The 16724-nt window shown below is 39.9% G+C and overlaps 1 protein-coding gene across 7 annotated transcripts in view; it reads right to left on the bottom strand.

The window, feature by feature from the left end:
• Positions 1 to 16724, bottom strand: part of CDK14 (cyclin dependent kinase 14) — a 357378-nt gene that overhangs the window by 75796 nt on the left and 264858 nt on the right. For 4 of the 7 annotated variants that reach the window (XR_012774170.1, XR_012774171.1, XM_075492799.1 and 1 more), the window contains one exon: positions 13476 to 13622. The exons of 1 other annotated variant lie outside the window; for it this stretch is intronic. Coding sequence is in view for 4 of the 6 variants with exons in the window: in XM_075492799.1 (XP_075348914.1) it covers positions 13507 to 13622 (116 nt within the window). In the remaining 2 variants the exon portion in view is untranslated. Of the gene's footprint in view, positions 1 to 6680; positions 6700 to 13474; positions 13623 to 16724 lie in introns of those variants that run through there. 2 more of the 7 variants (XM_075492801.1, XM_075492802.1) reach the window with 2 other exon arrangements.

Here is a 16724-nt window from a genome sequence, read left to right as displayed (position 1 = left end):
CCCAGACAGCTTACTCTCTTTTCCCAATAGAAGTCTAATTTTCAAACTCCATTCAAATAATTTAAACGTGTATCACTTCCCCAAAGCAAGCACCAGAGCAGACATTGAGTTACAGACACCTTCTGAACTTTTCAAACTAATTTCCAATTTTTTACGTAAATAGTAGTTGGGCATCTGGAGAGCTACCCAAGGTGGGAAAAATTCTCCCATGGGGTCTCCATAGAGGATATTTTATTCCGATATTCTGCTATCCTTATTGAACTTTGCAAAAGACTGAGCCTGTGCATGCATTAGCACAGACTATTGGCAGCACAGACATGGCAGCCAATATTCACAGTGCCTATCTGAAAGAACTTTGCACTAAAAAGTTATCTGAAAGGTAAAGAATGCCTGTGTTTACAGTGCTTTAGTAACTCTTCTTTTTGGCGAACTAGCAGACTGTTAATGCTGAGCTTTTTATATGAAATACAAAACAGAAAACACTCATCTGTAAGTCCCTGTACAAATATTTTGACTAAGAAAGTCCTTTTAAAAAATCTGATTCTGATTCACATTAGGTGAGGAAAGGGAAATTCAACAGCCTGTGGTTACTCAGTGAAGCAAACCCTGGCTACTCCATTACCAACTTTAAAACTTTGATGGATGGAAGAAAATGAAAGCTGAAAAAAAATCATCAAGGATCTGAACACTAAGCAAACATTCCTCAGCATTCAACCAAGAGACTGCTTAAGCCTGAGCTGCAAACTTCTGAGAGAAGTACATGTTTAATATATAAAAGACAAAATTCCTTAACAAGAAGAGATATAGTTTGCAAAATAGTTCTTCAGGAACAGCTTGCAGCCTTTAAATCTCATTTACTCAGCCTGAGATGATATTGTTGTGTCTACGTTAGTTTTGGTAAGGGAGCCAGCCCCACTCCCATTGAAGTCTATGGCATTCTCCCATTGTCTTCAGGAGGAGCAGGGCTAGACTCAAAGCCTCACAAAGATACCACGATAAAAGACTCCGGAAGGTACCATGATCCCATCTTATTTTCTTAACATTTCTGAGAAAAACTATGGGGGAAAAAAAATCTATGCAGTTCATTTCTACTGATATGCAACATGCCTTTTATATTAAAATACCAACCAGTGAAGCAAATGAATGGTTAGCAACATTAATAGCCAGGGGCTAGCTAAAGTGCCTGGGATGAAGAGTTTGCCTGCAATTTTACCACTACAGAATGTCTCTGAGAAGACTAAGCATTTTGTAATGTTGATATTTTATAGAAGCATTCTTTAAGTCCATGACAGGCAGCAGACCCTGTAGTCTTCATTTCAGATTAAATTGTATACACTAAACCTAAACGCTTTATTTATTTTTAAATCCATACTTTCTAAGGGTATGCAGGTTTTCCTGGAAATGAAATTATATCATGCAACTGAAATTGCATTCTGATTTTATGCAGTCTGACTAAGCATTAAAAATGAGCTGTTATAATTCAACTTGCAACAGAAACATGTCTTTTTACAACAGCAGCTTGCAAAAAAACCCCAACCCCATTCCATCCAGAAAACAAAACGCTGCCCCATGTTAATAATGAATGCAGCTCATATCTACCACATTCTGTTAAATTGCTAAAATTACCCAGATAAACCATTTGAGAGTATGTCAGGTTTAATTAATACAACATGACCTGATCATTTCCACAGTTGGGAAGAAAGAACTTGCCATTCTTTAAATCCAGAGCTCAACCTGGAGATTATGCTAAGTTGCTTCATTCATAGTCCACACTCCTCCGCACATGTCAGGAGGACAGCATTTGTCCCCTCTAGTGATAAACAAATTATACATGAAATCAATTCCACTTCACAATAATTTTCCCTATTGGGTATTATCTTTCCTCCTCTGCTCCCTCCAGTTAAGCTTGCATCCTGTAACTTGCTAATGAGCTGGGGGCTTTCTGTTCCAGGTGGCACCCCCTGCCTCGAAGTCATGACATTTCCCATTTCGAATGCTGCTGGCATTTTTCGACAGCTCCTGCTAACTAGCCTTTTTGACCTGCACTAAGAGGAACTCATCTGATCGAATCCTCTAACCTGCCAATCATGCCAGCAAATGATCTTCACAGTCACTCCCAAGGCAGGAGGGAGAAAAAAAGGGGAGAGCAAGAGAGGGGGAGCGAGAGAGAACGCTAGCGAGAGAGTGATGGAGTAGGCAAGCAGGCAGCTTCTGCAGCTACCTAATGAGAGTACTTTAAGTCTCTGAGGCAGCTGAAACATTGAAAAACTGGTGGGAAAATTAGGACAGAACTGAATGCCTGGTGCTGTAATTACTGATGTCTTTCCACCCCGAGATCATTTTGAGAGCAATACCTCCGAGATGTGCCATTTTCTGAAGAACACAAGTTAATTTTACCATACAAATACAAAACAGATATATTTTTCCCTGCCACCATCGATATGCAAACCTTGTAATTCTGCTCTGCCAAATGGCGTTCTTTACAGAATTAATTAGGAGCTGTAAGCTCGTTAAATGAGTGTCTTCACCTAGGGATGATTATGAATATTTTTTTGTTGTTGATGCAAGCCATAAATAGCATTTTTAACCTAATTTAAATGCTGGCAACATTTACACTTCTGTATTTACAAGTGTCTGCACACCCATACATAAAACAACAAATACAGTATCTACATAGTCTAGATGTGGCTCTGTGGGCTGAAACCAAGCAGAGTCATGATAATGACTCAGTTGTTCTGATTTTGTTCATTTTATGATGTGACAGATTACTTACTGCTGAATCTTTCAAGCACACAAGGACAGATTTAATTGTGTAGATTTTCTTTGCCTTTGGATAACTAGTTTTGTTCTTAATCAAACTTGGCAGATGGACTGTAAGCTAACTAGATTTTAATACACATGCAATGCACATACTGAACAAGAGAGGTATTAAAAGCAATTGTACAATAAAAATTTCAGGGAGAAAACTTAAATAAAAAGGCTTATACCATGATATTACCTGCTGTGACTGTATTGTTGCAATATACATACCAGAAAATATAATGCACAATCAGTCCTCATATTAATGTCAAAAGACAGTTACAGAAATGGCTGTACAGAATTAATAGCTAGGTACTAATGGCAGAGAATGATCACCCATAATTATTAATTCAAAATACATATATGCTCCAAAACAACATTAATCATTTATAACAGGACCACAAAATTCTGGAAATACCCAATTCTGTTTCCACTTCTTAAAAGATCTGAAGATACTGTTTCAATGTTATTCTTCTATATTATATATTCTTATTGAAGAACTTAGTATTTTTTCCTGAATTTTGGGGGTTTTCCTCTTCAGACTTTTCATAGCAATTTAACAACAGGAGCATGTGGGAAACTTATCCACACTCACCCCAGCTATGGGCAGAATAAATTAATGTATTTTTATTAACTGAGTTGTAAACTATTGCTGCATTTTTAGGCAAGAATCTCTCCACAACTAGGAGTATTCAGAGCACATTTACTTTAATGGCTGTTGCCTTCAGAGCCAATTTTGCAGTGGTTAGTTTGATTTCTTTGTTTCGTAGAGAATCAGGCAATGTAAACTACAGGCTCAAAATAGCAACGCAAAGCTCGCTCTCCACCGAAAAAATTCTGGTATATGGCATTACTAAAATTCATTTTTTGTTTACAATTTGGCTGAAAGTAAAATATTTTGTTAATTCTGAATGTTGCAAATGATGCCTGAGAGGCGATGCCTCTCATTAGCTTTGCTGTCTCTCTGGGTTACGGCCCATGTGTCAGCACTGGAAGCCTCTGCTTTGTCTGGAAACCTCAGTTTCTCCCCTTCAGTGGTTCCACTTTTCCTCTTAGACAAAGCCTAACTGAGGAGTCACGTGAGGAAATAATCCTAAAGGAGAGGTGACTGTCCATGGGAGAATACAGAGTTTAGACTCGCTTTTGCCTCCCTCCCAGTCATTGTCATTTATACATTGTCCTCTCCGCATTCAAATGTCATCCCAGACTATCAGCCCACTGCAACTCAAACTGCCTTTCATGCCCAGACACTTCTTAAAGCATCAACGGACCACAAAGACCATCTAGTGGGAATCGCTTGCTATCCTAATATTAATAATACAATAAAGTGCATTTATGGCACAGAGGATTCCACCTTCCATCTCCTAAATTTAAGAACAAACAAACTGGAAAGACAGATAAACAGCTCTGCAACTGAGCACGTGCATTCATGCAAATATCACTAATATCTTTCCTACAGCATAAGCGACTGTTAAATTAAAAACCTCTACACTAAAAATTATTTGAAAATGAATCTTCACAGCGCTGAAGGCAAGTTATCACGCATTAGAAATGAACTGAAAATAGGCTCCAGACTATGCAATGGTACAAGAAAATATTATATTGTCCCTTGACAAAAGTTCACCCATAATAGTAGTAATGCTTCCTTTTTCTTCTGCCAGCTCTGCAGCTGATTTGGCCATGAAACATTGCAACTTAAAAAAAAAATCATGCCAGTAAGTATGTAGCCACTAATTTCACACATAATAACATGGAGTATATAACTGCAAGGAAGACATCAATCTCTCCTAGCCATGGAGGTTTGAAATACTTGTCCTACCAAGCACAGTAGGTAGTAATAAATGTGAAGTCCTCCTCTCTCTGTCCTGCTTCCTTTCTTTTCCTCTTCTTCCTTCATCCCTAAAGAAACTCCCAAAGTACCTCTCCTCCCAGAATCCTGTCCATGATTTTAGAAATGCTGTTCATGCTTATTAATTTCCATCTACTTATTTCCAGGCATAGATGCTGTCCTGGTCTTTCAGTCCTCAGATTGGACAGGCTCTCATCACCGGTGTTCAGCTCCCTTAGTAAGACCACAACGCAGCCTTCGCTAATTCACTTTCCATACCTCTATGCATTAGGTTACCAACTCTGAACAAAGCTTTTTATCATGAAAGGCACGAGACTGCATATTCCACTACTTATACTGAGTGCAATTAAGTGACAGCACATCTCACATGACAACAGACAAGGCGAGCTATTACCGTACTGACACAGGAACACCATTGAACAGATTTTCAAGTCCAACTCCCTGATCAGGTGGCGGGTTCCCTTTACTGTGGCATACTGGGGGACCTGATGGACTTCTGTAGGGATGGTTGCTCCATCCTCAGTCATCGTGTGTCGCTTAAAGGAGATGGGGGGTTTATATGAAGACAGCCTTGCACTGGCCAGCTATTTGCTCAGTCCATTTCACCCTCTGCACAGAGGCTACTGAATACAGTGGGCTTTTCTTTATGGCTGAATAGAGGACAAAATTCAGTCTATAACTCTCATTTTAGACTAATAGGAACAAGAAAATAAATTCTTAGATATCAAGAGAGGAATGTAGTCCAATGCCTGGAGTTTTTCCCTTGTGTGTTAAATTTAGGGCATATTCTATCAGCGTGGTGATCTTATTCTTTGATATTAAGTAAAGCACAGCTGGAACAGTCTCATAAAACCATTATGTTGTTAACATATGAAAATAATGGCACTAAAAGTATTAGAGAGCCAAAAAATATCTTGGATCTTGCAGTTATCTTTCACAGCTTAATACTAATTTAACATTTTACAAAATTGATGTTACAATTTCAACTCTGTTTAGTACTGTCACTACTGGACTCAAACCCAAATTGCTTTCAGCTGCCACAACTGCATCTTATTAGCCTTTTCACGAAAGCCAATTTATGCAAATCCAGTATTAGTTAAATAATTAAACTGACCCTCAACACTCATGTATAGACATTGTCTGGCACTAAAAGATGCAAGAGAAATTTAAACCTCCCATCTTCAGCGCTTACGCCTCCATCTTTTCAACTGCAGCAGCACAATGACTGTTTGTACACATCTATTTGAATCCATCTATTAAAAAAAAAGAAGTGCATTAAAATTGAAACTGTTAACTGCTGTGCTTTTATAACTCTCCTTTTCTCTCCCAAGCCAGGTTTACACTGAATTTCAAGATCTCGCACCTATAAAGCATTACTGGCTACTCTCAGCTTTTGATTAAATCGACAATGACAAAATCTGGCTGACATACAGTAACTCAGTCCAGAATTTCTCTTTTATGCAGACCTTTTTCCACTGTAATTACTACAGTTTTATCCCCTGAAGCTGGAGAGATGAAGACTTAGAAGCACAGTATACGGTTTTCCATGGTGATTCAGCAACGCTGGGATACCCAGGACAGAGTAAATGCAGGGGAGTAGTGAATGAGAATGACTTTTCAATGCTGACTGCTGGACACGTACACTGCTGGACTATAGCTTCCCTGCGGCTTGACTAGGACAAAGCAGGCAAAAATTATGTTCCCACACAGCAGTGCTGAAGAGGCATTCTTACACAATTTGTAAATGTAAAACTGAAGACGACAAACAAAAATGAAACTATTTGGATGGGGATGCAACAGTCACCCCTCTAGCTAGCAAAGAGAAAAAGGTAATTTTACATAACAATTCTGTGCTGCTGAACATCCCTGGTCAGAAGCAACCAAATCAGTAAAGCTAGCACTTTTCGCTATTATAGTGGTAACTGTCATCTATTCAGCTTTATTCTGTTTCACACAGCTGAGCTGACCCGAATGACGCCATCGTCCCTTCGATTGGCTGGGCTGGTGTCAGTTGCTGGCTTAAATGGACACAGAAGAAAGAATTCAGCATCCTGCAATTGAAATTCAGGATTGCTCAGATGCATGTGCGTGTGGTGAAGCAATACAAATAAAGACCACTTTTTGTTTTGCTCCAGTGAATTGTCAAAGAGATTTAGAAAGCCAGGGGATCTCATTATGGTAATACAGGTTAAATACTTTAAAAGCATATGGTGTTACCATCCTGAATGAAGCTGTCCCTGCCGGCTCTGGGAAGCAGACAATAGGCCAGAAACACATCTCGTGTCTCTGGTCCACCAATGGGAACTGGGGATTATAAATCACCACGAGAAAACATCGCGTACTATCTGGTATCAGGTAATGCCTTGTCTTTTCAATTACTATTTGACTCATCCTTCTCCAGAGAGGAAAAAGCTCTAGCCATGTATTCCACTGGCCAAAGGAAAAAGCAGCTCTAGAGTTTCTTATAGTCCACTCATGTCTCAATAAAATATCTGTAGAGATGGGTGAATACAATATACAATATATCTCAGCAGTATATGTAGAAGCAGGGAATGCTTCCACAGAGATGCTTCCTGCCCATGGGGAAACAAAATATGAGTGAAAACCATCAGGCACAAAATAAAAATGTTTTGCTTTATCACAAAGCTTTAAAGACGCTTGGATATGGCCAAAAGATTTCTTTCCTTTCTCCTCCAAAGGCCCCGTCTAATTCACTGCTGACAGATTCTTCTGTGTAAAATGGAGCTCATTACCACATATTTGCAAATTTTCTCCAGTAGGGAGCAGTCTCAAAATTGACCTTGGTAACTTCAAATGTCAGCTCTTTCCCCATGGGCACTGAAATGACGTGTTGTCTCTCTCTTGGAGCCCATGACAATGACACAGTATAGTCCACAAAGACCTTATTAGTAGTCTGGGTCTGACAGGGATTATCTAGGTTTTCAGAAACATGTCCTAGGTTACTGCTATTTCAGGGAGTTTTTTGGATCTGTAAGCAGCTATGCTGCAGACAGGCAGCTGAAGCACTACAATATTTCAAAGATAGTAGAAATTCTCAGGGATGCACCACTTTCTTCAGCTGTTCCTTGCAGATATTTCTAAGGGCAGCAGACAAGTTCTAACAAATTATGATAGAGCCAGTTACAAAGTTACTGCCTTTAGCTCCTCTCCTTCACCAACCTGCCAGAAATTGTTGCTTCCAAAGTTGGCAGATGATGATGTTTGCCCATGTCTCAGCCACTCCTGGGCAAAGCCCAGTCTCTTTGCTTTACAAAACCTAAAGAAAGGTGGATTGAATTCAGTGGGTGCACTATTAGGGCAGTAACATCTGGCAAGCATGTGGAGAGAACAGCAGGAGGCAGTAATTTCTTAAGTTATCACAGCAAGATTTGGCACAGCTTCTTTGTTGGCGTTCTCAATTTTATTTTCTATTCTACCCTGAAAAAAGGAAATTAGGAACACTTGGAAGGAAGGACCAGACACAAGACATAAGACTGGAATTTCCTTCAGCACTATCGAGGTTCTGGAGGTGGCTGAAGATGGTTCCTTGTTTGGGTTTTTTGTGCGTGTCTTCTAATTAATTCCTTTACAACATATAAATGTATAAAAATCTATAAAATATATAAAAATAGAACCATTCCCCTCCACACATGTCAGAGGATTTAGAAAGCAACTATCTACAAAGTTTTCTCTTTCACAGCTTCCCAATGGATATTGGAATACTTCAAAATTCCAGCCCTTCCTAACTTCCCTACCACCTCTATATATCCATGAAGTCAATTGAAGAAGATGGGTAAAACACGTATGTACCTGCCTTGTCCAGAAGACAAGCTATAAGTATTTGTTTGCCTGTGTTTTTTTCATAATCTGATCTATTTCCTTGCAATATTGGCACCTTTTAATTTTCCTTTATCCCCACTAGCTGTGATGTTATCTGACCATTCTCTCTGACAATTTAATAGCTCGTTCTGTTTTCCTCCATCCCTCTGACTCTACTCGTCTCGCTTACCTGTTAAGTTCATGGCCTTGGAGAGCTACTGTCATCTTTCTTTTCCCTTTTCATGCATCTTTTTGCTTCCCTGAGCCTTGTGAATTGAGACTTTAACTTAATATCTCATCATAAATACCCTTTCCTTAATGCTACTATCCCGCTTACTGCAACTCTAGTCTTCTGCTAGAGTAACTGACTCAGCTCCTCACTCATTCATTTTACTGATTGAACATCCTACCTGCCGGTCACTGCTCTACTGCTTAAAATCACAGCCACCTGCTATTCAGATTAAGCCTTCACCAGACCCCCTTTTCACATTATCAAAACTGCAGTCTTTTTTCCCCAACTCCTTTCACTCTCCACACTGACTCTTATTTCCTCTTGCTTGGTGGTCTCACCCCTTTAAAGGTTTCCACCCATCCTAACAATTCCTCACCCAGGTCCAGGTTCCAAGTCCACATTTCTTCTGCGTCTCCTGCTATTCTAGTTTAATCTCATCAATCCCCAGCTCTCTACATTGTACAAGTAAGAGGACTTCTGTCTGGTACTAACAATCTTCCAGTATTATCTGCTGCCCCTCATCTTATATCACAAGTCAAATACTACAACCAGGAACTCATTTTTTATTGCACTGTAAGCACCTAAGACAACGAAGTCCCAAGCCACGATGGAAAACTGTAATCAATAATGTATACATGTCACAACTTAACATTTAAGTGCCTCCAGATCTTATACAACGAAAGGTGCTATTCTGTGTTAAAGCTGTGGTTGAGCGGCCACAACAGTACAGCGATGTATGTCAAAGGTACACATGGCTCTCTCTTTCTGCTTACATATAAAATTTAAAAAGGTCATCTGTATCTGCTTAAATAGATATTCAGTAAGAATGATCAAACGGTTCTCTTTTGTGCTATTTTACATGTTCGTTTGCAAATACAAACTTTCTATTGCATATTTTATAAATGAAAAATTACATTTGTTTGGAAGCTACAGAAAGGAGATTCTGTACATGAGAAATGAGATTCTGTACGTAAGCTTTCACACAAAAGGTCTTTAGCACAGATGGGCACATTCTACATTTACTTTAGATGGATGATATGTCACGTTAGAACAGACAAGGTTGAAGAGATGTCTGCAGGGACACAGCTCCAGGAAAAAGTAGGGATTAGCTTGTCAATAAAGATGTAAACAGACTGCTCTGAGGCAGCCTCATTTCTGACATTAGAAAATCTTAAATCGTCTGCTGGCGAACAGCATGTGCAAAAATTGGGGCAGGCTGTCAAGACCAAAATCTATTCATTTCAGTTTTTCAGGAGTTGCTGCCTGTCAGGCAAACAGCCTCCATAACATTACAGGGTTAAAAAAAATTGCACATAAACACACAATATAAAACCAGATATAATTCATTAGAGAAAGTTATATCTGATACTGTAATGAGCAGACTTAGCTAAAGATAGAGTTAATGAGAATATCAACTACATTTATATGAGACTATACTTTTGAATAGGTACATAAGCAGCATGTGCATTTATCTCAGCTCCTACAACTTCCATAACAAGCTTTTATAATGGACTCAACTTGCAAAAGCAACTGTGACTTTAAAAAAGAGGCAGGTCTAGGTTTTTGAATGAAATGAATCTGTACTTCGGGTATTTTGTGAAACACTGTGAGTGTGAAACTATTTAGAGAAGCATAATAAGCAAAGCAGCTATATAAGGGAATACTGCCAATCTGGAAGAGTCTGTCAAGTGGTAAATCCCACTGAACAAACACTGGGGTGAGGCATATGGGCAGAAGAGAGTTAACGCTGTGATATAGGAGCAGCCTCACGTTCACAAGACCTGGTTCTCATGGGGGACTTCAACCACCCTGGTATCTGTTGGAGGGACAACACAGCAGGGCATAAGCAATCCAGGAGGTTCCTGGAATGCGTTGATGATAACTTCCTTCTCCAAGTGACAGAGGAGCCAACGAAGAGAGGTGCTATGCTGGACCTTGTTCTCACCAACAAGGAGGGGCTGGTGGGGAGTGTGAAGCTCAAAGGCAGCCTTGGCTGCAGTGACCATGAAATGGTGGAGTTCAAGATCCTTAGGGCATTGAGGAGGGCACACAGCAAGCTCACTACCCTGGACTTTGGGAGAGCAGACTTTGGCCTCTTCAGGGATCTGCTTGGTAGAGTACCATGGGATAAAGCCCTGGAGGGAAGAGGGGCCCACAAAAGCTGTTTAATATTCAAGGATCACCTCCTCCAAGCTCAGGAGCGATGAATCCCAACAAAGAGGAAGTCGGGCAAAACCACCAGGAGGCCTGCACGGATGAACAAGGCGCTCCTGGACAAACCCAAACACAAAAAAGAAGCCTACATAGGGTGGAAGCAAGGACAGGTAGCATGGGAGGAATACAGAGCAATTGTCCAAGCAGCCAAGGATCAGGTTAGGAAAGCTAAAGCCGTGATAGAATTAAATCTGGCCAGGGACGTCAAGGGCAACAAGAAAAGCTTCTATAGGTACCTCGGTGATAAAAGGAAGACTAGGGAAAATGTGGGCCCTCTCCAAAAGGAAACAGGAGACCTAGTTACCCGGGATATGGAGAAGGCTGAGGTACTCAATGACTTTTTTGTCTCAGTCTTCACTGGCAAGTACCCTAGCCACACCGCCCAAGTCGCAGAAGGCAAAGGCAGGGACTGGGAGAATGAAGAACCACCCACTGTAGGAGAACATCAGGTTCGAGACCATCTAAGGAACCTGACGGTGCACAAGTCCATGGGACCTGATGAGATGCATCTGCGGGTCCTGAGGGAACTGGCGGATGAAGTTACTAAGTCACTATCCATCATATTTGAGAAGTTGTGGCAGTCTGGTGAAGTTCCCACTGACTGGAAAAGAGGAAATATAACCCCCATTTTTAAAAGGGAAAAAAGGAAGACCTGGGGAACTACAGGCCAGTCAGTCTCACCTCTGTGCCCAGCAAGATCATGGAGCAGATCCTCCTGGAAACTATGCTAAGGCACATAGAAAATAAGGAGGTGATTGGTGACAGCCAACATGGCTTTACTTAGGGCAAATCGTGCCTGACAAATTTGGTGGCCTTCTATGATGGGGTTACAGCGTTGGTGAGTAAGGGAAGAGCAACTGACATCTACCTGGACTTGTGCAAAGCATTTGACACTGTCCTACACAATATCCTTGTCTCTAAATTGGAGAGACATGGATTTGATGGATGGACCACTTGGTGGATAAGGAATTGGCTGGATGGTTGCACTCAAAGAGTCGCGGTCAACAGTTCAGTGTCCAAGTGGAGACCAGTGACGAGTGGCATTCCTCAAGGGTCGGTATTGGGACCAGCGCTGTTTAACATCTTTGTCAGTGACATGGACAGTGGGATTGAGTGCACCCTCAGCAAGTTTGCTGATGACACCAAGCTGTGTGGTGCAGTTGACACGCTGGAGGGAAAGGATGCCATCCAGAGGGACCTTGACAGGCTTGAGAGGTGGGCCCATGCGAACCATGAAGTTCAGCAAGGCCAAGTGCAAGGTCCTGCACATGGGTCAGGGCAATCCCAAGCACAAATACAGGCTGGGCGGAGAATGGATTGAAAGCAGCCCTGAGAAGGACTTGGGGGTGTTGGCTGATGAGTAGCTCAACATGACGGTGCAATGTGCTCTTGCAGCCCAAAAAGCCAATCACATCATGGGTTGCATCAAAAGAAGCATGACCAGCAGGTCGAGGGAGGTGATTCTCCCCCTCTACTCTGCTATCATGAGACCCCACCTGAAGTACCACATTCACCTCTGGGGCCGCCAACATAATAGAGTTGGGGTTGTTCAGCCTGGAGAAGAGAAGGGTCCAGGGAGACCTTATAGCAGCCTTCCAGTACCTGAAGGGCGCCTACAAGAAAGCTGGAGAGAGACTTTTTACAAGGGCGTGTAGTGATAGGACAAGGAGTAATGGCTTTAAACTGAAAGAGGGTAGATTTAGATTAGATATAAAGAAGAAATTCTTCACTATGAGGGTGATGAGGCACTGCAACAGGTTGCCTAGAGAAGTTGTGGATGCCCCACCCCTGGAAGTGTTCAAGGCCAGGTTGGATGGGGCTTTGAGCAACCTGGTCTAGTGGAAGGTGTCCCTGCCCATGGCAGGCGGGGTTGGAACTAGATGATCCTTAAGGTCCCTTCCAACCCAAACCATTCTATGATTCTATGATACAACAACCACCATTCCCTTACTTTAAGTTAGTAAGTAGCCTCTCTACTCACCTGCCCTTCCCAGGTTCTGTTCTACTCTTAGAATATCTGAAGTCATATTACACACTATTTCACTGCTGAATAACTAGGGTTAAAAAGATGGGAGTATTGAATGAAAGCCATTCAAGAACAAAACCAGTTCTAGTAGATCCAGTGACAGACCAAATTCATTAACATGACAGCACCTCTGTCTCCATCAACAATATCCTTCTGCTATCAAGGCTACCAAACATACTAAATGAATCATTTTTTGTCCTTGCCCCAAAGTTTAACAACAGAACTGGCAAGAGATATTTTATTTCTCCATATCTTACCAGAGGAAAAAAATATCAGTCCAAATTAAAGGCAACCTAGCATGTAATCTGCTGGCACCAACTTATGCAATACTTTTAACCTGTCAGTGACACTGATCCTGCCCACAAGGCCAGGAACTTACAGTCCTCATATTGACCATCTATACTGCAAAAACAGATTATCTGCCTGAACATGAGCAATTTAAGAAATGTGCAGTTGAATTTTATATTTTGTTTCTCTAAAGAGAACTAAAGTAAAGAGTATTTTCAAAGATATACCTTCCAATAATCATGTCTTACCTGCATTATCAGTTGTGAACATAGGTACTCTTCAATGTTTGCTGTTTGATACACCTTTGCCATAACTATTGTTTTTTCCAAAGACTCTCATGCTTTCTCCAGTCTCTGGCTGTAATCTTACATTCGGTACAGTAAAAATAGAAGACACTGCAAAAAAGAGTGTCAGTTCAGAAACTTTGATTTTTTCCGCAGAAGTAGTAATTTAAAAATAATTAGTTAATATAGATGGCAAACACAACACTGAGTAAATGTATACAGCTTTTATATATACCACCTATTTATGCAAGTAAGCACTGTAAAAATTCTGACTGGAAAGAACCTGCATGCATGATGATGGAAGATGTATGATGCAAACATTCTCAGTTGCATTAATCTAAAAAAAGTGTTCCCAGGGAGTGTGTGTGTGTGCTTGTCCTTACACTGCTATATGATTAACATTTTCCATTTTAAAATTTCCTCTCTGATAGCATTTAGAAATAAATAAGACTATGAAAAATGCAGCCAGGTTTTTCAATAATTTGATATCATGTATTACATCGTCAAAATCCTGATGCCAGTAGAACTGAGATACTTTGTTTTACTTCATTTTGTTAACTATTAAAGACAACTAGGCTTGTTAAAAATATCCCAACAACTCAAAAAGCTTTTACATAAAGCAACCCCCTTCTGCATGAGCTAGAAAAACCTTGAAGATTTCCACATAACACCAGGCAACTAATTATTAGTAGACATGATGATATTAATCACAGGCATCAAACTGAAAATGGTTAAGGACTCACACATTGATGATACAAAAACTCATTTTTACTTAAGATGCCTCAGACTGGTGGGGAAAAATCACTGACTTTTAATAACTTCTGAGAACAAATGTCCATATAAAAATATCCTCGGAGAGCTGCCGCTGCATGATTGCATGAGAAAATGTTAATAGACTGTCTGTTTAACGAACTGATCAGGGCTGGAACAGTTTTCTTTGTTTTCACACTAACAACTAGCATAGCGTAGCTGTAAGTTTTTGGAGCTACTCTTTCATTTTTATGCAATTAAAAGACCTAGCTATTGTTTTATGCACAAGACCTTCCCACTGTATTTTTGACATCTCAACTTGCCTTTGTTATTCTGCTATCCTTGGTAACATACATTATGAATGGCATATATTCTGTGCAAGTAAATCAGTATGAGCTCTCAAATATGAAAGCAGAAAAGGGGGAGGACTGATTTTTTTTTTTTTTCAATAGAAAATATCAAGTACACATATGTAGTAAAAGAAGTTAATCTATACATTATTGCTCAGGTCTGAGATGAATGAGGCTATGTTTTTTCATCAACTGTATTATATTCCCAGAGAATATTTTTTAGCAGAATTGCACAGCTCTTACCTTTTTCATGTAATATTTTTAAAAACTGAAAGTGGCTAGACAGTAGACAGAGCTCATCTGGAAAGTGAACTTCTAACTCAATTGAAATGATGCCTTGACTTGAAACCAATCTGAATCAAAAATCAAAATTTGCTTCTCACTTAAACTCATTTTGCACACCTTTTTAAAATAAAACACAAGCTCAAAATGTTATCCTATAAAATATTACATAGAATATAAATTCACAGTACTAAAGTCAAAACAAGAACAGAAAGTGAAACACTTCTTCTTGACTTTTTCAGTGTAAGCAGAGTCACCATACTTTTGTGAAATACTGTGATTCCAAAGAAACAGTATTTTCTGATAGAAAATTATTTGACTGATTCCCCCCCCCCCCCCTCTCTTTCTTCCTCCTCACCTGAGAGTCTTTCCTTGTTTTTTAGTGCTAAATCCCCAAAGCTGCAATTCAGCACTAGGGGTAAATTGGACAAAACACATATTCCATGATGAATACATCAGAGATTTGTAAAATCGCAGCGGTGTGTTGATTAGGAGACAGTAGGTTTTGCGTGCACACACATTTCCGTTGTGCGTAAAGTCTCCATGTATTTATACCTATATTTAATTAACTATCAATAGCAAGTCCTACGCAATGTAAGATATTAACCGAGAGAACTAGAATCACAAAAACTGGTAATTTCACTACACAGTAAACATTTTCCCAACTCTCCAAAGTATATGACTTCTTTGTTTTGTAAATATGTTTACAAGTATATCCAAGTCATACTAAATAGAAATGATTGTAGTATTTGATACTGGGATTGTCCTTTCTTGCATCTGGATTTATGCTTCATAATGATTATCTACTAAACACAGAAATAGTCTTTCTGTAACTCAAAATTTTACTGGAGGCATTTAGAAGAACCTTGCTTTAAAATATAATGATTTTTCATCTTTATTCTCCCCCCTTCAAAAGGTTTCACTGCTCCTGATGTTTAACGTTATGCAAAGACGTGTTTCTGCCAATGAATATCGCCTTATGGTTATGCTTCTGCAAATAACCTGCTGTGAGCTGATAAAAGGATTAATGCAGCCAAAATTCTTAATCTGTGAAATTACAAATTAAATTCTCATATTAAAAATACCACCCTGAGGTATTTTTTGTGGTTTTAATTCCCCTCTGGTGTTCTGCATACATTGTGCTTGTTAATGACTAGGACAAGACTGTCTCTGTTGGCAGCCTGCTGCAGAGTGATAATGTGTAGGCATTTACTTCACTGATAGAACTGGATTTAACCACTGACTGATAAACTAAGTGGCAAGTGGGTAATAAGTCCATATTAACAGAAAAGTGCTACTGCAGAATTCAGAATTCAAAATCCTGGCTAGACTAAATCATACAGTCAGAAGGATTGAGATGTCACCACTGCAGAGTGATTTTTGTTTTCCATTTAGTAGGAAAAGGATAAATGAACTGGCATTCTTGATGTTTCATTAGTCCTGAAGAAATGAATCTCTTTGCATCAGTTTCAGCAAAGACAGACTTTCAATAGCAGACTTAATTTACACTGCATCTTTTGAATTTTCAGCTTATAAAGTACCGCACTCAGCAAACTGAGTGGTGGGTTAGTGTGGCAGAGGAGGAAACTGGGAATCTTTTTGTAGAGCAAGGACACGGTCTGTGACGCAGCTCGTGACGGACAAAAATTAATGGTGCTAGTTTGATTTTAATGTTCATATTCTACAAATGGGAGAGTGCTCTTCAGGCGTAAGGTTCTTGGACAGCCAGGCCACAGAACAAGCTCAAAATGTGACTACTACAGCTGTCAAGGATGGAAAAGATAAACTTTTGGAAGACAAAAGTTTTCACACTGACACTGATGTAAACAGA

This window comes from Mycteria americana, chromosome 2 (genome assembly GCF_035582795.1).
Source record: "Mycteria americana isolate JAX WOST 10 ecotype Jacksonville Zoo and Gardens chromosome 2, USCA_MyAme_1.0, whole genome shotgun sequence".
Taxonomy (NCBI): Eukaryota; Metazoa; Chordata; class Aves; order Ciconiiformes; family Ciconiidae; genus Mycteria; species Mycteria americana.
The sequence above is the reverse complement of the archived record's forward strand: the minus strand, read 5'-3'. Positions and strand labels throughout refer to the sequence as shown.